General features: G+C 35.6%; 1 protein-coding gene across 1 annotated transcript in view; it reads right to left on the bottom strand.

The window, feature by feature from the left end:
* Positions 1-23,431, bottom strand: part of LOC134668227 (titin-like) — a 70,311-nt gene extending 46,880 nt beyond the window's left edge. Inside the window, exons 1-3 of the mRNA XM_063525728.1 lie at positions 23,101-23,431; positions 4,472-4,569; positions 3,166-3,355 (exon numbers count right to left, since the gene is read on the bottom strand). Of these exons, the coding sequence (XP_063381798.1) occupies positions 3,166-3,355; positions 4,472-4,569; positions 23,101-23,156 (344 nt within the window). The 5' untranslated portion in view covers positions 23,157-23,431. The remainder of the gene's footprint in view (positions 1-3,165; positions 3,356-4,471; positions 4,570-23,100) is intronic.
* Positions 23,432-23,991: the final 560 nt, after the last annotated feature.

Here is a 23,991-nt window from a genome sequence, read left to right on the forward strand (position 1 = left end):
CCGTTTAAGATACCATGGTTGTAATAAGTTTTTGGCAAAAATTTCATTTTTGGAACAAGCTTTTATCGCTGACTGTACTTTTCTTTCCACAGGCAACTAATGCTCATCGAGACAATTCTAAAAACCCCAAACACAATTAGGTTTCGTTGTTTTATCACATTGTTCCTATGGCCACCTCCGGTCTCCATTATCAGATCAGCTCGATGATACCATAATATTGCATTGTCACCCGACTTACGTATGTATGCAAAATTTCAGCTCTATCGGAAACCGGGAAGTGGATCAAATTTAACTTGCAAGATTTGATTACACTCTGCAGACAACGGTCAGGTGAAACTAAATAAAAGCTTGTAAAAAGAAAGTAATTTTAAAATGAAAGTATATGTTTTCCGGCCAATCACTGTCCATGGAAATATAGTGTTTAGAGTTAGACACGACATTTATACGTCATAATTTCATAGAAGTTTGACGTTCAAAATAACAGTTACACTGCGTGGGCTATCAAAATCGCTGCAAACTTTTCTTGGTCTAACTCTAAATATATGTGATAGGATAGGCCAAATCTTTGTTTCATATATGTATATTGCAAAACTTATCTAGTGACCTATGTATTAGTAGAGATAGTTGCAAACAAACTTTTAGTACACAAACAACAAACGATTTTAATTGATTAAACATAGTTTATTTGTTTTCTTTAATGCTTTGTGGTTTTACACCTAGGACCGCACAATCAGAACATTGAAAGAAACAAAAAAGTAACTAGCTTGAAATAATAAAACTCGTAACGAAATTAATTTGGTAATGCTTCATGTCATATGGCCCGACTCAAACAATGCTTCTAAGAAGTCACAGCGATACGATACCGATCTGTCAGTGTGAAGTTTTTTGCTTGAAAAATTTGACAGTTTTGACACTGACAGATCGGTATCGTATCGCTATGACTTCTTAGAAGCATTCTTCGAATCAGGCCGATAGAATTGGGGGACATTGGGGACATCTTTACACAGATCAACCTAGCCCCAAACTAAGCAAAGCTTGTACTATGGGTACTAGGCGACGAATATACATACTTATATAGATAAATACATACTTATATACATAGAAAACACCCAATTACGTTACGGTGTAACTGAAGCCTGGTGCTTGCCTTGAAAAAGATGTTCATTCGACCTGAAAATGGGATAACGTAGACCGCTAGTTAATTAACCGAAATTAGTTCTGTGTTTAAACTACGCCAGCCTGAAGGCTTCATTTGCCAAGGTTTGTTTTCATAATATAACCGATCGTCTGTTAGAAATGTAGGATTTCTTGTATTTATAATAAAAATAGGCCAGACCAAATAAGATACGTTTGCTGTGTTTGTATTAGATGTAACATTATTGGTATTTTGTGGTAGTCGAGGCGAGGAAAAAATACTTAAACTGCTACGGAAAATATTTAAAAAATGTAGGCAGAAGTTTGATTTATTAGCACACGAGCACACGAAAAAGTGAAACTGATTATTTTATATTTCTCAATTAAGGATGCCTCACGTTAGAACGGTCCAGGCCCGGGCCGAGGCTAACTGACTCTTGGTGAACAGTAATCACGTGGTACTTTCTATAGAAATGGACACCCCGGCCCTGACACGGACCGTTCCAGGGCGACTCATCCAATTCTTCTAGTGTCCCTATGTAAAACACATTGTTAATTATGTATCATATTATGGAATATACGTAGCTACCAAATAATACGTGTTGTTGTTAATGTGCACCAAATATCAAATAATAAAGAAGCATATTAAATACTAATAATTTATTTACCCAACAAATAAAAATATTTTATACTCATTTCTTGGGTTCGAAACAGGTCGACAAACTTTCTGCTTTCTCATCATTAATTTGGGATGAGCAGCTGCTATCAACTTTACTGCGAACTTTGGAATAGTTTTTGACTGTTTTCGTACAGCTCTCATAGTTTGGTAGCAAATATTAAGCAGGGGATAGAAATAGTTGCTAAGTTTTAATTGTAAGTGCGAAATGGCTTTGTGCAACTTTGTTTTCTATTTGTCAAATATCTAAAGTTGATGTGTTATGGTGCATTGTGAAACAATTTGCGAAACTCTGCAGCGATTTTTATAGCACAGACGTGCAAGAGTTATTTAAACATCATATGTAATTTCATAGAAGTTTGACGTTTTGACGTTTTTAAACGAAGACAATAATAAGTACGTTTAAAAATAACCGCTTCGAAAGTCTAAAATAATGGGGATGGGTCGTTTGCTTGGGTAGGTGATATTCGGCCTAGTTTGCTGCGGACTCAATTCTCGTTAGACCCAGGCCAATTTTTGCGCTTTTGAATTTGGAACTTCTTTTATTTCTTTAAGGGCCACTTGCACCATTCACTAACCCGGGGGTAACCGGTTGAACCTGGAGTTACCATGGTTACCAGTACAATTTGACATTAGGTTAACGGTTTAACCGGTTAACCCCGGATTAGTGGGATGGTGCAAGTGGCACTAAGAGTTTATAACCCGAATTTAACTTGTACTTGTACAAGTACGCGGGGACTTACGAGGTTAAATCATTAACAATAAGTCGAAATTGTTACTTAAGTACCTACTTCATTTCCGAATACTGCGATTCGATGCATATTTTAACAATATCGTTATCTTTTAAACACAATTTATTTCATAGAAGAGTTTCATAAAACCGTTTACAGGCCTATAAAGATTCACAATAAAGTTAAACGCCATTTGGAAGCCTGGTCTGTAAAGTTGATGACGACAATAAAACGATGCGAAATGATAGAATTTACATTATGTGACGGAGTGTTTGATTTAATTAAAGAAAATTTTGGCACGCAACTGTTTTGATAAAAAAAATATAACCTAAGAAAACCTAATCCATTATTATCTTGCTATTCCAAACACTACCTATCCTATCACAGACGAAGATGATAAAATGTAATATTAATATTTACAAAAAAACATGTTGCACTTACTTCTGAGTTTTATTAGTTACACACACGTGTGTGTCATATGAAGCTGGCATTAACGATTGACGAGTGTACAGAAAAGTCTAAAAAAATAAAGAACAAAAAAAAGAACGAGTTACAGTTCTTACTACTTATCAATGCAATCCGTAAACCACTTTTATATCTTACCGAGATAATAATTATACTCACTTGTCATGAAAGTGCTTGTTGTTCGTCGCATACGAGTCAAAGATGTAGTTTAGCATGGGCGAGTCCGCTTTCCCTTGCTTCATTTGCTGACGCCTAGGCTTCGACGTGGGCAGTCTCACGCCACTCCGGAACATAGTCGGAGGAGTCATGGTGGCTTTTGTTGCAGTAGTTGTGGGATCCGTGTCAGATTCTAGAACAAAAACCGAGTAAGATTGATTGCTGACGTATATACCATGCCAACGTAAAGTTTAATTGAGCTACCAAATTATATTGAACCCTAAAAGGTTTAAAGGTTTAAGAGCGCTGGTGGCCTAGCGGTAAGAGCGTGCGACTTGCAATCCGGAGGTCGCGGGTTCAAACCCCGGCTCGTACCAATGAGTTTTTCGGAACTTATGTACGAAATATCATTTGATATTTACCAGTCGCTTTTCGGTGAAGGAAAACATCGTGAGGAAACCTGCATACATCTGCGAAGAAATTCTAAGGTGTATGTGAAGTCCCCAATCCGCATTGGGCTAGCGTGGGGACTATAGCCCAAGCCCTCTCGCGCTCGAGAGGAGGCCTGTGCCCAGCAGTGGGACGTATATAGGCTGAGATGATGAAAAGGTTTAATAATCAAAATCCAAGCGCGTTCTATAAAGATTTGTGGTTATGAATGCAATTTATTTAATTAATGAAATTATATCGATGGTTAAATCAAATCTCCATTAAAATTCACTTCATTGTTCGATGAATTTTCGACCCCGGAAAGCTATTTTAATTTTAATCCATTATTAAATTACTGATGGCATGAAAATATGTAAGTACTTACCTACATAATTATTCTAAAATAAAACAAAGGGCAGCAGTGGGCCTATTATAGACCCGAGATAGTATAGGAGAGGTCTTTGTGTCACTACAACTGAGTACATAAACGTTCTGCAAGAGGTAAAGTCGGTAACCTAACATGAATAAATATCTACTGAGCTGTATAGAAATACAGCTAGTATGACGACGTAGTATGACGACTGTCATTAAGATGGAGCACTTATTGTACATGGAATTTTAAATTGTTCTTTATATTCTAGACACTAAAGTTCAATTGGCCAATTTACTCAAACACCCTGATTTTGAACCAATTTTATACAAAAATAAGACAGTGGAAAGCGAGCAGCGGCGCGTTTGGTGTAGCATCGAGCGTCACTGAGGCTCCAAGCATTTATGTTTGCGGACGCCGTGACCGACGCACGGCTGGTCACAGGCCGGTACGGCGTCCTAATATTTCCCAGCGTCCTACTCAGTTCGCAGACTACCTAAAGCAAAATACCTGTGGCGTTAGGTGGTGCGATGGCCCTGGTGAGTACCGCCGCCATTAGCAGCAAGATGCGGTGCATGCCGCCGCATCCTACCCGCAGAGCAGGCGCCCTGTAACAACACAACCGTTGTAAATAATTGATGAGAAAATGCAGCCTAATTAACATTTAACCTGACCTATACGATACGACACGATGAATTTATCAAAAACATCATAGAAGAAAGAGTTGAAGCAAAGAGAAAGAAGGAAATACCAAGGAAAGCGTACATGAATCAAATAAAGGAAAAGATCAACGTCGTGTCAGGCTGTCAAAGAGAAGGCAGAGGACCGCCAAACATGGAAATTGCTCCACCAACAGGAGTCATACTCTTTAATATATGATGATGATGATGATGAATTATCGTTTAATCTGATACCAAAATAATGCATGCACTGTAAACCAGCAATCTCGTAATCGCCTCTTCCCATAAACTATAAATCATGGCAAGACTAACTTATTTAGCAGATTTCTGTAAAGTTAGAGCAAGTTAGCAAAGTTAGTGTGATAGGTACCTACCGTTCGCGTCAAACCTATGTTGTACAATGAGTTAAGAACTTTGCTCATATCGTGTTTCATAGAAAATTAGCATGATAAATTTAGTACCGTCAGTTTGCTGCAAGTCATGCGAAATTATAGCTAGGAACACAAATCAGGCAATAGTTTCAAAGTTGCTGATAGTGCAGAGTTCGATTTGGTTCCAAACAGTAGCTACCTAAGAAAATTTATGAGATTTTACAACTCGATAGTAATTTTCTAGGAACATTAATCGTTTTTCTATGGCACACTTTTGGCCATGGGACTTTGCATTCGAAAATTGTTTCAATAGTTACGAAGGAACCGAATAACCCGACCAATTTGAAGTATATATTCTTGTACCCAGTTGTGTTTTAAAAATGCGCGAATGCCATCATCTTATTTTTTCAGTGGACAATGAAAGGGGTGACTCAAAAACTCCGTGAAAAATGGGACATTTGTTGGAGTGGAAGCAACATGTAATGGAACTAGCAGGCTCGCGTCGTTCAGCGAACCATGAACACAGCTGTTAGGACGGGACTGGATATGCGAAGAAACAAAAGGACTACTTGTTACATTTCTGCGTTTGAATTCTGACGTACAACTACAAATGCAACGTAAAAAGTTAAGGAGAATCTTTCAAAAGGGCTTATTTATCTATAACCACCATATAAAAATAAGTCCTTTTGAAACGACACTCCTCAGTTGGCACTTTTGGATCGTTATGCTACACAAAGGTTATCTAGCTAAGACTGCTTGTTGGCGTTGAGACTATTTATTGGCTATCTGCTATAGTTTATTGTTAGTTTAGTAACTTTTTTTAGGATTTCATTCCCAAAAAGGATAGATTCATAGAAAATCTCTCACTCATATAATTATGTTCTTTGTTCATAAAAATCTGCTGCGGCCTGTTTATATCATTGATACCCTGTAAGTTTTCGTCAAAAGGGAAAGAAAACTGCCATTAGATGTTATTTACATTTTTTTGTAAGTTAGTTGTGCATATTTCCGACTAAAGTTACAAAAAAAAGATGTAAAATATAATTTTAATTATTGATGTCATATTCTATGTGACAAAAATAAAATTAATTGAGTATTTTTCGAATGATAATATGGACGATTTAAGAATTTAGGTAAATTTATCTTTTAATTAATACTTTTTACATAATGTAAAGATTTTTTTACTCAGGAGTTTTGAAGAGGCCCTTTTATTAAATAGACTAAATTCCATTAGTCAGCTTTTTGTAATCTAAGGCGCCTTAAATGCAGAAGACGCTGTTCGACCCAAGCCATGGGCACTGGAGATATTTCATCAGTTAACTATTTATAGTATTTCTACTTTAATAACAAAAATCTAAATATAAAAAATGTTCCAATTTATAGGTCGTATACTAGACCAAACTATAAGACTGAGAATATTGTTCTGCTAAACATAGTCTCTAGATAAATTTGATCCTTGATGCGGAGTAGAGATATTTGTCTGGCAAAATTTTCCTCATTAGTGAGCAAACTTGCAATAATTACACAGATTCAGATACTTAAATGACTGTGTTTTAGTTGCAAACTTAAAAATATGCAAATTAGCGAGTGCGATGCTCCAGAAATGCTCTATTTTATGAGCTAATTAAAATACAGCTGCTTGAAACTAATTTTAAAGTTAGTGATAGTCTCAGTAGCAAAATGGGAAAACGTGCACAATATTAATAATAAGTTGTAATTTTAAGTTATATTTTAACTCTCTTTAGGGCCAGTTGCACCAACCACACGGCCCGATTTACGTCAATACGATAAAGATATCTAGAAACAATATGGATTAGATATGTCAGTGTCAAATATGACGTTTCTTCAAACAAAAACGTCACATTTGACACTGATATATCTAATCCATATTGTTTCTAAATGTATTAATTGACGTACCTTAAAGTTCGAATCGGCCACACTCACTCTCAGCAGTCAAGTATGAAACTTTTCATATAATACAATTTAGCGCTCTCTTTAACGGTGACAGATGGTTTGGTACAACCGACCCTTATTCATAGTCCTTTTACGATGATTAAAACGATTGCTAAGATGATTAAATTGATTAATAAGTACTTAAAACTCTTGAAATATAAATATACACTAACAACTGACATATGGCGTCAGGCACTAATTCTGCTGTAGACGGTTCGATTCCAACCTCGGGCACTGAAGGCCCGGTCACTCTCTGTCGTATATGATATTGATATTTGTCTACGGAATAAGGCCCTAAGAAAAATAGAAGACTTTTACTGTAATTACAACGGAAGCAAGAGTCTCTCACCCTCGTAGGCAACTTTTTAAATTTATTATTAAAGGTAAACAAAAAGCTTGGTCTAACCTCGAAAAGCCATATTTTATTATATAATTTGTCATTTTTTCCTTAAGAGAAAAGAAGGCAGTATTTTTTACAGAAATACGTATTACGACCTTCTTAGTTTTTAGCACCAACTTTTTTTTTCGTTTACGCTATTACATACCACTATTGCTATAAGGTTGAGCTCAGCTCTGTTATAAAATTATAATATCCTTAAGTAACGAAATCTTTAGCTTAATTTCGATACATTTTAGCCATATATATAAATAAGCTTTTTGTCAAAAAATATTGTTTATACCTTCAAACTTAAATAGCTGTAGACTGTACCTTTCAACAGGCAACTAAGTAATACTCATGGCACCTCATAGCGACAGATGTAACAAACATAATTAGGTTGCGTTGTTTTATCACGGAAATCCTATGGCCATCTCCTTTGTCCATCATCAGAACAGCTTGATGGTACCATAATATTGTATTGTCACCCAAGTTACTTATATAAGGGGTCATCCATTAATTAAGTCACACGAATTTCTAGGTTTTTTGACCCCTCCCCCCTCCTTGTCACACTTGGTCACATTTGGCAAACTCCTCCCCCCTAGTGTGACGTCACATTTTTTCTACGAAATTGCCAAATCGAATTAAGTACCTAAGTATTATTAATTTTTTATCAAAATATTTTCTACGATATAAATATTAGTAATTTTATAACCCAAAACTGCTTAGGAAAGAAAATTAAACGAATAAAAACGATTATCGTTTTAAAAACTTGTTATTTAAATGTACAGCGAATAAAATAATTTAAATAAATTTTCGGTTACTGATGAAGTTAAAGTGACGTCACAAAGTTTGTGTCTCCCCCCTCCCCCATGTCACAATATGTCACATTTTCTTGACCCCCTCCCTCCCCCTAAACGTGTGATGTAATTAATGGATGACCCCTAAGTAGTTAGGTACATGAAATTTCAGCTTTACCGCTTCATTCAGATTTGACTCGAACATACATACATAAAAATCTGGATTAGATATATCTAAGAATATTTTTGTAGTAAAACCTCTTTCAAACTACACCGATACATATATGTACCAACCATAGCAAAAAATATCGTTACAAAAAGAATATAATATCGTTTCAAATCAATAGTAAAAAAAAATACTGCGACCTGAAACATGCATTTAGTTTCTACAGTCAGTATTTTATTTTATACAGTCAGGTTGTTTTTAATTTAAATCAGATAACTTTGTATCTATGAACAAAGTAGCCAGTTTGGCATTGGCAATTCACAAAACTACATAAAAATTAACGTGAATAATTAAAAAAGGTTGCCATTAAGTTCATTTGCCCCAATTTCGGAGGTGATGCGTGGTCATAGTCGCGTCATCGCCATAGGTGCGGCTCCCTGTGGTGATTAGCTAAATGTGTCTGTAATTCGTATTTAATTAGAAGGTTGGTATCAAGTTCGTGAATTCCACGTTTTATTCAATTCATTGTCACCTTATCATATTCCGTCGACAATTTGCTTAATTGTGTTATGTTGATATTTAATTGTATTTGAGTTAATACCATTACCCAACCTTAGTTGTACGTAAATGGTTTACATTTAATTATTTTCAGTAATTAAAAATATAGTTCGTGTTTAGAATTCAAATGTAAGTGTTGCCGTGTTATATTATTGCTTGAGTTTGTGAAAACAAAAGTACCTTAAGCAAAGATTTTTTTTAACCTTATTTGATATTCTAACGTTCCATTTAAATCTTTACACTTTAGTTTTATAATTTATTCCTTCGTATAGAACTTTCGAATTTGAGATGATAAATAATAGGGCACGACGGCATAGCGTAAACTTCAACTCGTCTGACGAATAACTCCCTAGAGGACGGAGCCATCAACGTGGTATGTTCCGCTCGAGACTTAAATATTCCTTTCGAAGATATATTTTAATATATTACACAATAATATTTTCTTGTGTCGGTCTCGTAACAATAAGTTTTTTCCGTGGACGAGGTGTTAGCGCGCCGCACAACCCCCGAAATGCTGGAGGACCCACATCCTACTTTGGTCAGCGAGTCCATCGGACTTAGCCGGGAAGCGTAGCTAGGCTGTACTTCCGACCTTTCCCCCATCCGCCAACCGGGGGACGCTCCTCTACGCCGTGAGGTCCAGCGTGCGGCGAGAGCAAGGCTGCTTGACTTCGCTGGCTCGGCCATGTGGAGAGGATGGGAGAGGATCGTGCGGCCAAAAGAGCTTATCTGGGGCGACCAACTGGGAGACGTCTGGTCGGAAGGCCTAGGTACAGATGGGTCGACGAGGTCCAGAAAGACCTTTATGGCATGCAAGCGGCTGAATGGCGTCAGATCGCACAGGAAAGGAACGAATGGCGCAATCTAGTGTCGGAGGCCAAGATCCACTTCGGGTCGCTGAGCCAGCGAAGTAAGTAAGTAAGTACACAATAAAGTTTTCAAAAACAATTGGTGTAATGTAATCAGTATTGGTATTTAAATGTATAACATTTACAGTAGGGACATCTGGTGCTACACTACGACTCCAGGTGCTATTATAAGCACATTACGTGACTACGTCGATTATTTTAAAGTTATACGATACGCGAACTTGTATCGTAAATAACTATTGTAATTTATAGTTCGTTTTTTTTAGCATTAGAAAGAACTTGAAAGAAGGTAAGCGATCTTGACAATCTTGACATATCTTTTAATTGAAAAACGCTTTCATGAAATCAGTAACTATTACTTATGAAAGCAGAAGAATATAAATTATCGTATTTTTCAATTAAAAGACACATCAAGATTGTTTACCTTTCTTCTAATGCTAAAAAACGAACTATAGAGGTACCTCTATAGTTGCCGATTGTACACCTATATAAATAAATTCCGCAGCTGTCGTAAATCTTCAGGTGAACAAGTCTGCCGTCGTTGCTACATTTACTGGACAACTACGCGATGAAAATGCCTAGCAGCTCTATTTTTATTGGTACTAATTAAGATTTCAACCTCATAGAAAAATTGGTAAATGCGAGCCTCAACAAATAAATAGAAACCGGTAGTTGTGTGTGTTGTTTCGATCTGTAGGTAAAGTTTAGGTTTAGGTACGACGTGTAGATTTTACAGTTTAATTAATACGTATTAATGGCTTAAATCGATATTTCACGTTAATTTCCGGCGCCGTGTGGTATTCAAAGTATAAACGTGTCCTTAACGCGGCAAGTTTGCCTGTCAATGCTACGGTAGGGAACGTGCCGCCAAAGTCTGCGGGGTGCAATGAAAACCGACATGTTAGCTAATGGCTTTACTGCAAGACGTAACACACAACAGAGAATTCACTTTGTTCATTAGTTGTAGGCAATGGTGTTATAAGTTTTTGTTTGAATATTTTGATATTTCTAACTTAACTTAAATGTATGCCTATTGGCACAGTTTGCAATTTCATGCTGAATTAATAAAGAGATTCGATATTATGAATATTTTTAAATTTATTTATTTTAGCCAAAAAACCAAAATTCAACACAAAAAAGAAATGTAATATTTGAGTTCAAAGGGTTAGAGCTAGATTTTTGGGCATGAAAACCATATATGTAGTTGATATACAAAATATACCTACTTATGGGTCAAACATATTTTAGAAAAAGGTCATATCTGTGGATAATACAACGACGATTCTGGTTGGTCTCTTTTCCTTATTGAGGTGTAAATAATATATCCAGCCCGTGAAGGGTGCAGCGTAAAATTAGTCTAAAAATTCCTTAACTTTGCGATACCTACAGGAAAGACGTGAACCCTTATGGCCCTTGTAGTACCATAATAATTGATGCGCCGCATAAAGTTTTCTTTTACCAGAAACAGACAAGCGACGGCTCAAGTTTGCACTTAATTTAAATGTAGTTGACATTTAATCTGCTCACGGGTTATTGGCCTGTTCGGTACTTGTAACCGAGTTTACTCCTTTGGGTACTACCCAACCCTTTTAACTTTATTTATCAGAAATGGAACGAACCCTTTGGGGCGAGTTTGCTTTGCATGACGGCTTCCAACAATTCAAGAGGAATGTTGACGTTTGCCGCTTCCTATTGTTTTTTAGCCTGTGCAATAACAATGAAACTGACGAAGCGAAATGTATTTTTAAGTTCGAATGCAGTCGTCGTCAGATATACAGTGTGGAAAGATAAGTCGGGTCCTGGAGGGAAACTAGGTACTTTAAATCCTTAAGCTGGCTCATTTTACCGAAAGGAGATGTTCCTTTATTTTTAAAAAGAAACAAAACTGCATTCAAAGATTTTCTAAAACTTGCTTGTCTCGCCCGGGACTCGAACCGACTAAAAATTCCAAAAAATAAAAACTCGCGATTTTATTCTACCAGTCGATACAGTTAATCTTAATGATAACATTTCTCCAAGAAACATTAGGCCGTACACTCGTGTGTCGTACAAAATATCCATAAAATCTAATATTTAATACTCAATATTTTTTTAGACAAGCGAAATTGAAAAAAAAAGAAAAATACTTTGAATGCAGTTTTGTTTCTTTTTAAAAATAAAGGAATGTCTCCTTTAAGTAAGATGAGCCAGCTTAAGGATTTAAAGTTTCCCTCCAGGGCCCGACTTATCTTTCCACACTGTATAGGAGCCCCTCCGGCCGTTTTGGCATCCAAGTTTCGTAACCAGTTGTCAAAAAAGAATATATCATCGTGTTAGGCAACTAGTTGCCTAAAAAGAAATTCTATTCCTGTTTGACATCCAGTTGCCAACGAAGAATAGAGCTCAGACACTTAGAGAAAATGTGGCTAGTTTCCAAGGCTTCAAAAACAAATGTATATAAAAGTACTTACATACAGTGTTGGGCATTCAAGAATAAAATCATTATTTGAATAAGAATTTGCAAGAATAAAATCACGGTGATTTCATTCTGAAATAATTCGTCCGGAATAATTTTGTCTGGAATAATTCGTAGATGAGAAAATTTAATGGGAATAAGTTATTCTTAGTCAAATAAAAATAATCATGATTTTTTAGCTTATTTAGCTAAAAATAGCTATATATCTGACTTTAATAATTAAAGCCAGATAAATAAGCTATAAAGCTTACCTAGGGGCTATTCATAAATTACGTCATTTCAAATTAGGGCGGTGGGGTCTGGACATCGGATGATGGTAGGATGGTAGCATGACGTAGGAGGAAACGGGGCCATTCGAAGCATGATTTTTGGATGATTTTAGGGGGGGGGGGGATTTCAAAAATCGTCAAAAATCGATGACGTAATTTATGGACAGCCCCCTAGTTAAGTGGTAGTACAAATACCATGGCTGCGATTTACTAAATTTCACAAAAAATACAAAATAACGCGTACAGGTTAATATTTTATAAAAAAATATTTTAGTCCACAACATTGCTTAACATATTTGACACCACGGAATTCACCATCTCTAACGAGAACCTAAGCAGATCAGCAATATCCTGTGCGTGGCGGGCGTCGAAATCGGTGCGGTTGTTGGGGCATATAAATACTTGTGTCCACCCATTTTCCCCTACTCCGCAATGTTGACTGCAAACGCTCGTTCCAGGTGATTTTAGGATATTCTAGATGTCACGTAATGTCTAGCTGTGAAATGAGATATGAAAGTCTTATTTGGTAACCAGTTGTAAACAAAGACATTTAATTCCTTTCCGACAACTGGTTGCGAAACTCCACTGTCATCTACGGTAGTTGTGGATCAGGAATAGAATTTCTTTTTGGGCAACTAGTTGCGTAACAAGATTATTTCTTATTTTTCAACAACTGGTTGCGAAACTTGGTTGCCAAAACGGCCGGAGGGTAGGAGCGGCCAAGGTGCTCACAAATAGGTATCTGAACACGACTCTGTTGTCATGGCGCTAGGTGCGTGTTCAGATATTTTTGAGCACCTCGGCCGCTCCGATATATCCGATGGCGACTGTACATTCTCATAGAGACCGAGTAGAAATCGCATACAATTAACAAATTTTTATTTCCTTATGTTCTAACAGTGTGATGAAATAAATAAAAAAAATAAGTAATGAGCAGAAATATAAAATGTTAAAATTTGTATACGTATTTGAATATTTGAAAGTTCGTACCTGTTTCACTCAAAAACGGCGGAAAATAACGGATTTCTATTGAACTCGGCACATAAAAAATGTATGATCTTCTAGATGAAAATAATGTCAAAGTAATTACGAATATGCTACTTTGTATTCGAAGTCCGTAGCCAAGTTATGAAGGAACCTTGGACGAGTTCCCAGAAACCCTCCCTTCTATCAAAGCCTCCACTAGGGGTCAGGATGGCTTAGAGTTGACCTCTAATAGTAACAATTATATTACCTATATAAATACTTGTTATATTACTTGTCAGCCTAATGATATAAAACCTCGATTTAAAATTTAGTACGTAGAATAATATTTAATTTAATACTTTTGGCAATGACAGATCAAACTATTTAGACGACAACGGTTTTACTCACTTGAATTTTTAGTCGCTATTGGCGACATGTTCATATTCAAGTGAGTGAAACCGGTTTAAAATATGTCTCACAAAAGTTTATTTTCGACTTACAGATCAATATCACATTAGATACAGATCTATTAACTGAAACTTCAATTGGTTTGTAAGAATAAAGCAGACGGCCGTCATTATGTTTCGTATCGAGTTCCTAACTAAATTAATTAATAAATACCGTAACAACCAACAATTTTCGACATCGTTATAGACAAACCAATTTAAATGACAGGCAATTATGGCGGCACAACACTTAATTATTAGTTGATTGTTTTTTATTTACGTATTAATAAACCTGTACATCACTATCAGTACACCTTATAAAACAAAGTCCTCCGCCGTGTCTGTTTGTGTGTTTGTATGTTTGTTCGCAATGAACTCAAAAACTACTGAACGGATTGTCATGCGGTTTTCACCTATAAATAGAGTGATTCTTGATTAAGGTTTAGGTAGGTGTATTATTTATTAACCAGGGCGGGTCGCTATTTATTAATTTGGTACTCTATTCATAAAATAAACTATATTGAAACTCTGATTTTATTCATTCCAATTTTATGGATATTACGAGTTTATAATAGTGGCAAAGGCAATGTTCACTGTCATGTAGATACTAATTATATTTTAATGACCTGCTTAGTGAAGGTAGGTATTTTAATTTCTACTTATTTTGATTAATAGTATTTTTTATAGTGATTTCTAAATTAATATATGTTTTCGCTCAAATTAACATGCCTTTGCTCTGCATGTGTTAAAATCCCTGCTATATGTACTAATTATGCATGTAAATGAGTAAATAATTGTCTTTCTTATCTGGTCCCTTACGATCTCTTTGCAAGTTGTCAGCTACATTATGACCAATTTGTATTCTACCTCGAAACTAGCAGTAATATGTCAGTGACACCTGAGTGCGTGGCAAAGTGTGATATGAAGCCATACACACCCTTTACCTCGCCCTTTTACTGGAATTTAACCTCACGTCTGAATATAAATATGTAGAGCTGAGCTTATAGCTGTGGTATTCCGCTTAAATGTTATTAAATTTTTGTTGCCTTTTAAAATACTTAAATACGAATAAATCAGGATAAAATAAAAAACTTAAAAAGCAATTGATATGCAAGAAAGCTTTAAAAACTTTTAAAACTATTTGAAATGAAAATAGCTGGCACAATCAATATGAATATGAAACTCATATGGTAGGTACTTACACTTTAGGTTTAAACATTGTTCAACAAATATACTAATGAAGTTACTGGCCATCTCTAAAAAATAGTTGACAAAAGTCTTTGTTTACTAATGACTGTTTAAATAGAAATGTCCGTTATCTTTGCTGTCCACAACTACAGATAAACTTAGGAGAGAATTGTAAGATATCAAATCTTATTTAAGTCCAATAAGTTTCCTCGGAACTCGGAACTGACAGCGCTGCACTGATTCAGTGCCGGTACGAGTATCAGATATCGGTACCAATAGCTTGGGCGTTATTTGAAATATCGAAATAATTACCTTACTTTAAAGAGCCATTTGACTAGGTATTTAATGAGTGGCATATAATTTTAAATCAATATAAACCTATTGCCTGTGTAATGTTGTGTGTGTGTATTGTGTGTGTATTGTATCCCGACTGAATGTAACAGTAATCTTTTTGAGTTTTTTTTATTCCAGCACAACCCAGGATTTAAACTTATGATCTTTTACCATTGCACACATATGAAAGATTAAATAAATGTATGATGTGATATTGTTTCTCTGAAAGATATTTAAACGTAAACAGGCTGTGTTAAATCTTTTATTCCTGGAAATAATTAATCTGAGATAGGTTTGTGTAAAGTAAATGCTATTTAATGTTATAAACGGAATACAAATTTGCTAGACGGCAGGGAAATGTTAGGAGCTACAAAATAAATACTTGATTCAAGTTTTATGTAAACAAAATACCATCACATTGTTCCTTTATTGCTATTGTAAAATGTTCCACATAAAGTACCTTGCCTACTTTTTTTACATATATATATTTTTTGTACAATGATATAATTATAATATTACAATGTAAAAACTAAAGTGAAACCTAGAAAAAAAATTAAAACACAAAGTATAATTACCTTACTATGTACCTTTTGTACCTTACTATGTTTTTACCATTAAAAGTCATATCTAAACGTGACTTAAGTACAAAAGTCTTTACTAACAAATATCAAAAGCGCTTTTTTCCTAATTAAAAGTTTAATATAATGCCAATGATGCCAAACACATTATAAAGAAACTAAGTTTAACAATGAAACTCGGATTTTTAACGTGATCCCCATAATATTTTCATAATCAAATCGGAACACTCCGGAACAGGGTCGTTATTAATTCAAGTCGAATAATGCAACTTTGCTCCGGGTTACTTTTAAGTGCAAAGTTGAGAACGTGTTTAGAATGTTACCCGGTAATTTAATAGTTTTACTTGTAACTTTATATGACTGCTCTTGAAAGGAAAGGGGACCACCGTTTCTCCATACAAACGTAGTCCTCTCTAGATATTAACATTTTAAAGAATATCTACTTTTGCACAATTTGATGTACATTAACCTTACCTGTCCCTTCGTTGGACTTTTTTTTCGATTTTCTAATTATTACACTCAATGTAATCAATAGTCCTCATTATTCTGAGTCTAAAATTTAGAATTCTTGGGTTACCTTAATAACCCAAGAATTGTTAGTTAAAAACAAGACACTTATTTCTGAAACCCAATACCTATGTAAGCAGACGCAACGACGAATAACATCCCCAATATGGATGTGAATAATGGCAATTTTCCTAAATCCCCCCTTTCCTTATTAAGGAGAATGATTAAGACGTTTTGGCCAGAAATATCACTGTTGACAGCTGACAGATCATTTCTTTTTACCGTTTCATAGCAAGAAATTAAAATCTGAATCCAGCTCCGGGCCTCGTGGACAGTAAAGGTGACAGTCCATTTCCAACGACAGCTGCACTACTGTTCATTTTACTATGGAAATCGACAATGACAGCGACGCGTTCAGTACCGGTAGTTACCATTATGGTAACATTCCATTTCTAACCGCAGCTGCACTAACGGTACTGAACGCGTCGCTGTCATTGTCAATTTCCATAGTAAAATGAACAGTAATGCAGCTGTCGTTGGAAATGGACTGTCACCTTTACTGTCCACGAGGCCCGGGGCTGGATTCAGATTTTAATTTCTTGCTATAAAACAGTAGGTAAAGAAATAATCTGTCAGCTGTCAACAGTGATATTTCTGACCAAAACGTCTTAATCATTCTCCCGGTCCACAATGAATTCAGACGATCAATCATACGCCGCAACGTAATTAAAAACGCATGCAAGTATTCGCACTGTCTAAATGGGGCTTCACATTAATATAGAATATTAAGAGGAAAGAGTAGCTATTTCTGGGCGGTTTGCCCTTCGGGCATCTGAAGCTACCTAACGAACCTAACCTACCTAACCTATTAATTTAGTGTGACGTCCATGAAAAGTGGGGAAAAATGCGACCGGGAATAATGCTACGCGGAACTAACGCGAGTGGGGAAAAACGCGATCGGGAATAATGCTACGCGGAACTAACGCGTTTGGGGCACTGAGAGGAAACGGGACATCCGTTTGTCCATACAACTGTAGTCACCATTTTCCTCTCTGGATATTGATATTATGGAAAATATTTTTACATAATTTTATGTATTTTAACCATAGCTATGCACTACGTTTGATTTTTTTTATTATTGTAAAAATTATGCATAAACAGGTATCATTTTTTTTAAATAGGGACGAGTAGGTACACCTTACCCTTATAATAATAAAAAAAAAAAAACGTAGGGGCATAGCTGTAGTTGATATACAACAAATAGTGTCAAAATATTTTCAATTATGTTAATATCCAGAGGTGAAAACGAGGACTACGTTTGTATGAAAAGGCTATTTCGCGTGGGTCCTCCACTCGTCTTAAGTTGATCAGTTTAAAACTGTGTCTTCTAGCACAAGTAGGATAAAAATGCGCTGGCACTTTTCCATCTAATCTCGTTCGTACGGCCCAGGTGTGCGCTCATTGTAAGTTTACAATGGTCCCGTAAGTTTACGGTTTCGTAACTTAAACAGGTTTGCTGGTTGCAACTAAGTGAGAGAAATAAATGTTCCCAGCCAAAGTAGGACAGCATTCTGACCTCATTTGTTTATTTTTTTATGGATACATAAAAAAGCCAAGGAGGGGTTTTGGCCGAAGAGTGTCAAGTTCCGACGGTTCCGCGGCCGGCTCCCTGACACTGCGGTGTTGCAAACAGCATCGTACCTGTAATTGTGTGTTTTTAGTTTTATGATAATTCTCTTCTTCCTTGCCGTATCCGGCATTGGCGACTCCATCATCAATTCTTATCCGGATTATGAAATGCCCTTATGTGGCTCGCAAAACCAAACTTTGTCTTGAAGATGCGGTCACACGATGTGCAATGGAGTTGTTCAGTCGAGTTGCGGGTGTATGTGTAGAAGGGCTTAGGTCGCGTCTTGCGGATATGACGCTTAGCATGCTCAAAGTTTTAAGGTCATCTATGGGCCAATAGTTGCCTGGAAATAAATATTTTCATAACATTAATGTTACCATATTTAATATTTCTTTCACTTTTTTAGTCGTTATCATTATTTTTCACCATCTTTTAAACATTTACTTATTTTATGCAGGTATAGGTACCATCTTCATCTATGCTAAAATTTAAGTACCAAAGTTCGCCCGTTTTCAAACTGTGTAACATTGTTACTCAACATCGGCGATCACGAAGTAAACTGCATAATAACAAAGTTCATTTAGCTTGTTGAAGGTTCGGATCGGTATTATTCTGGGCTGCCGCTTATTAAGTAAGTATATAAAGTTATTTACTTTTCAAGTAATAACATCAATTTCATTTACAGGTCTACGAGTAATGTAATTAGTATCATTTTGCAATTCAATTACATTTTCCAAAGTTATTAGTGTATACAAACTTAATACCTACAAACAAAAATGATACTTAAAACATAATTAAATAACTAACCTACAAAACTTAAAAACTAAATCTAAAAATAAATAAAACTAATCTAAAAATAAATAATTACAAACTATCCTGCGGAATGGTGCCGTAGATGCTGGCAGCATTTCCCCGCTGTATCGCAATACTTATTCTTTGTGCGAGGAAGCTGCCAGCTCTACGATCACCAGTGGCGTCTGCTATCCTTTTGGATAAATCCTTAAAGTTTAAGTGATGTGGATTTCTTCTTCCGTCAACTTTAATAAATTATATAACTTCTTCTCTTCTTCTTCCTCGCGTTGTCCTGGCATATTGCCACGGCTCATGGGAGCCTGGGGTCCGCTTTGCAACTAATCCCAAGAATTGTCATAGGCACTAGTTTTTACGAAAGCGACTGCCATCTTACCTTCCAACCCAGAGAGTAAACTAGGCCTTATTGGGATTAGTCCGGTTTCCTCGCGATGTAGTAAATTATATAACTATAAATGTATTTATAAATAATAAACCCGATGCACTTCCATTTAACAAAGCGAAAACTATCACGACAGACTATAAGTCGTTTGGTTAAAGAGCCCTTGTTTTATACATTTGAGAGCTACGATGCCACAGACAGACACATATATACTAATAGTAAACACATAAAATCCCTTTTTATGTCTATGCTAAAAAAGTGTCGACAGTCAACAAATAAATAGGTTCATTAAAATAAACTTCCAACTTCAAACTACCAGTTTTTAATAATACCAAGCACTAAGCTATGTAAACTTAAATAACCAGTCTTAATTATTATTCCAAACAGCCTTTTAAAGTTAAATATTGCCGGTTATACTTTATAACTACCGTTTTAATTGTTCGTTGTTGCCGGTCTGGCGCTGACGTGGCTTCAGATCTTTGATGTCAATTTCATAATTATCGATTTTAATTACATAAAGTTATTTTAGATATTGGTTTTATAGAACTAGCTGGCCTACGTTGTTCAATCACATACGTATAAAATTGATAAATGACTTATTAGTACTTTTAGTAATTCAGACACCGAATCATAAAATTGCAATAAATACCAAAATCTTGTGCACTTACTTTTTAAGTTGTGGATTGGACTGAATTTTACATTTAAGGGTTTTGGTGCAGTAATTAAAAATGAAGAAAACAAATACCTAGTCAATTCGGTGCAATCTCGTGGATACAAGCAGGGAAAAATAATGCCACCATAACCTTTCGTCTAAGTTTTAATTATTATTTATTCCTGTTTCAAATAGAAGTTTCTTCTTTTCATATTTTAAAGAGTTTTTGACAAATCTACATAATTTAATTCATAAAACTATTCAAGCTTTATAAAAGACTCTGGCTATTAAAAACCCGTTTTCTATTTAAAAGGTAATAATAATAACAAAAACGTTGTCTGTATGAAGTTTTTTTATCATTATGCTTCTCTTTTTAATTAAACTTTTTTAACTACCTTTTTGTATATTTGATAAACACAGTTGAAGCTTTCTTTATACTTTTAGGTAAAAAAAAACACTACCCGAGCCCCGAATAATCTTTACAATAGGCACTGTTAAATCAAACCGTGAAGCTATAAGTATATTTAGGAGGATAATACCTGAATTATTTCCTTTCTATAGGTAGGTACCCAAAATCAAGTATTATCCGCGTCAATATAATGAATACAGGGATACTTTTCAAAGCCCCTCAAAAGATGTTTTTCCATGTCAATGGACCATCCATCATAGAAGTTGTTTCGGTTCGAAGTTCGCGATAAAGGAGCGAATTATGGCCGTTTATAAATAAATTGTATGAAAGACATTAAGGACACTTTTATAAATGCGGGAAGGCAAACATGTAGGTACTTAAATCTTTAAAGAATTATTAAGTAACTTTAACAAAAGAAAATTACCTAAATGTACTTACTCAATTAAAAATACATAGTACTTATTTGCAATGTGAAAAATGTGGTAAATACAGTAAGTAATATCAGATTAATATTGAAATTTTACCAGCAATACAAAGTTTATCAGCAATCAAAAATTGGAACGTTAGGGGTACGTACGAGTAATGGACAATTTTGCATAATTAAAACTATTCAGGCCATCACCTATAAATGTGTTTCGCAGTAACGCAGCTATTTTTTATACCTACTAACCCAAATTAAACTAACACCTAAGCGTCACTTGAACCATTCCACTGACCCCGGGTTAATCGGTTAAACCTGGAGTTACCATGGTTACCAGTATAATTTGACTAAGTTAACAATTTAACCTTGGGTTAGTGGGATGGTGCAAGTGGCCCTAACTAAACTTTTCGATATTTTGTGGTAGTATCGAAATTTTTATTGCACTATACAGATATTTGTAAGACCCTGACGATGATTGTACGGCATCTTTCAGTCGTTGTGTGACAGTATCGAAACTTTATGGCACAATGTCGACATTTATATGCCACATTCGACATTTGTATGGTCAAAGTAGCCATAGAAATGTCTACAAACATTTTAGCCATGACGACGTTCTTGCAATTGACATTTCATTTCGAATAAAACGTCGTTTCAACCGATACTAGAAATGAGGTCAAATCAAATTCCTTTGATTTTGAGAGTTATTCGAAATTTTAATGTTATTATTAAATCGCCATTGACGTCATTATTACGCAATATTAAAATATTTATAGATAAGAAATATTTTGTTGTAACTAACTTGTAACAAAACCGTTTATCTTTGCTTGCCAGTATTTGCAGTTTTGAACGCCTCGTTTAACGATCGAGTGTTTATAATATGTGTGTAGATAAATGAAACTTAATATTATGAAAACCTCTGGTTAATATAATCGTTTAGCCGACTGCCAAATTGGAGCCCACCCAAATAGTGTAATAAGGCAGACGAAGTTGGTTCCAGCGGGATTGAACGCGCGATCCTCGCCGGGCCGCTTGGCAATGATAGCAGTTTAGTGGAAGCCCCTTATTACTAAGTTAAGACAGTCGGCTGGAGTTGCTAAGCGGACTTAGGGCTCAAAAGTATCTGCACATGTAGTGCTTAGTCCGTACAGTGCTCGCATAGTCTACAATGTGTGGTATCGTAGGTCATTTTTAGCTCTTCTTTTACTCGGTATATTTATATTACATATTTTACATATGTATTATATAATTTATAGTATATTGTCGCAAGGTTTTACGTAATGATCAAAAAGCTAGTCCAATGTAAAATGATGGACTTGCTTTATTTTTGTGCACAATTGGAGTTCTAAATGGCTAACAATATCTATTATTTTTCTATTAATATTTAAGTTATATGACATCTTGTTTTTAATACATATTCGTTTTATACAGTGTGTAAATCCAATACGAGCAATAAATCAAACCATTGAATTTACCCGTGTAATTATGAATCAAGAAGTTTTTTGAAGTTACAATGAGTTATGACCCGGTAATTATTTTTTATACAGACTTTAAAGTCTGAAACCTCTCTCGTCAAGATAAAACATAGTTTCATTTTAATGAAATGTATTTTTGAAATAAAATTCTGAATATTGTTTACCGACACTACAAGTATAATAATATGTGATAGGTAAGTACTATAGACTAATATGCTATGGTATTCAAATGAGAACACCATATATGGGTTGCTGGGTCTGATTGAGTTGCAGGTATGTGCCGCCGTGCCCCGTAGCGTTGAAACTACCAAATTGATTTCGATAAACGGGTAGGCAATTGATTCGTCCTGTGGTCCGAAAGGAGAAGGTTTTACATACCAAATAAAAACTGTCCCTGGTTTTACTTGTTATGATTTCTGTACTTAAGCTTTGAGAAAGCTACATCGGCACAAATAACTAGAAATAAGCGATATATTTTCAGTATTGGTAAAAAAACCGGACAAGTGCGAGTCGGATTCGCCCACAGAGGGTTCCGTACTTTTTAGTATTTGTTGTTATAGCGGCAACAGAAATACATCATCTGTGAAAATTTCAACTGTCTAGCTATCACGGTTCGTGAGATACAGTCTGGTGACAGACGGACGGACAGCGGATTTTACCCTTTGTGTACGGAACCCTTAAAAGAATGAACACATGTTTAAATGAATTTGGTATCGAAAAAGTTACAAAGAATGTTATTACAACGTTTAAAGGAATAGCCGAATTTATTTCAGTTCTGAATTACAAATTATAATTTTACTATGGAATAAAATAAACATTACTTAATACTGAACTAATTATATATTCACCTATACCAGGAAACGCCTCCTCGCGGTCCCCACGGAAATTTGAACAAAACTGTCATCCATATTCACCACTTGTAAAATATGTTTATAATAATATTATGATTTTGTCACCAGTCAAAAACTTCACTACACTCAACTTTATTAGAACACCTTCGCTAGTCTGTAGGGACCGACGCGTATTTCATATCTGAAAGTTTCTGGAAAAAAATCGCCTCTGCACCCCAGTCATCCGCTCAGCTCGAGGGCTGAAGCGCTACTGAAGTTGGCACGTCCCATCCTGTACGAGTTCGTAACACACCTCCTCCTTAAAGCTGAAGATGTGTACATTGCTGGTTTTATTTGTAATGGAAAGGTTTAGGATGAAAATAACCAGGAATGGATTACACGCATGATTTATTTTTAAGGATTGTTGGTACATAATGAATATCTGTAGTGTGATATGTATTATAAACTAGAAATAGGCATACATTGGAGTGTAACGGCTCGATTTGGAAAATGAATTAGATTTACTAGACTTCAACAAGTTACGATATAGATAATTTAAAGATATTTGTAAGATAGATATGTCAAATTTGACGTTTCCGCGATTCTGGAGGTCCTCTTGAACGATTTCGACAAGTTATGACTTAGATATCCGAGTCACATCTAGTCGATATCTAATGTAGATCTAGTTGATCTCTAATCGTCTCTAGATCTTGTGATTATCTCGAAATCCGAATAGGCCTGTAAAGTATGACTCATCACGATATACCGGGTCGTATCCGGACCGGAACTTCCGGCGCATCGTTTTCGATGGAAAGTATCACGTGATCACCTGTCATGTCATAGAAAAGTAAGCGCCGGAAGCTCCGGCTCGGACACTGCCCGGGCTAACGAGAGAACTTATTTTGATTA

The sequence above is a fragment of the Cydia fagiglandana genome, chromosome 1 (assembly GCF_963556715.1).
Source record: "Cydia fagiglandana chromosome 1, ilCydFagi1.1, whole genome shotgun sequence".
Lineage (NCBI taxonomy): Eukaryota > Metazoa > Arthropoda > Insecta > Lepidoptera > Tortricidae > Cydia > Cydia fagiglandana.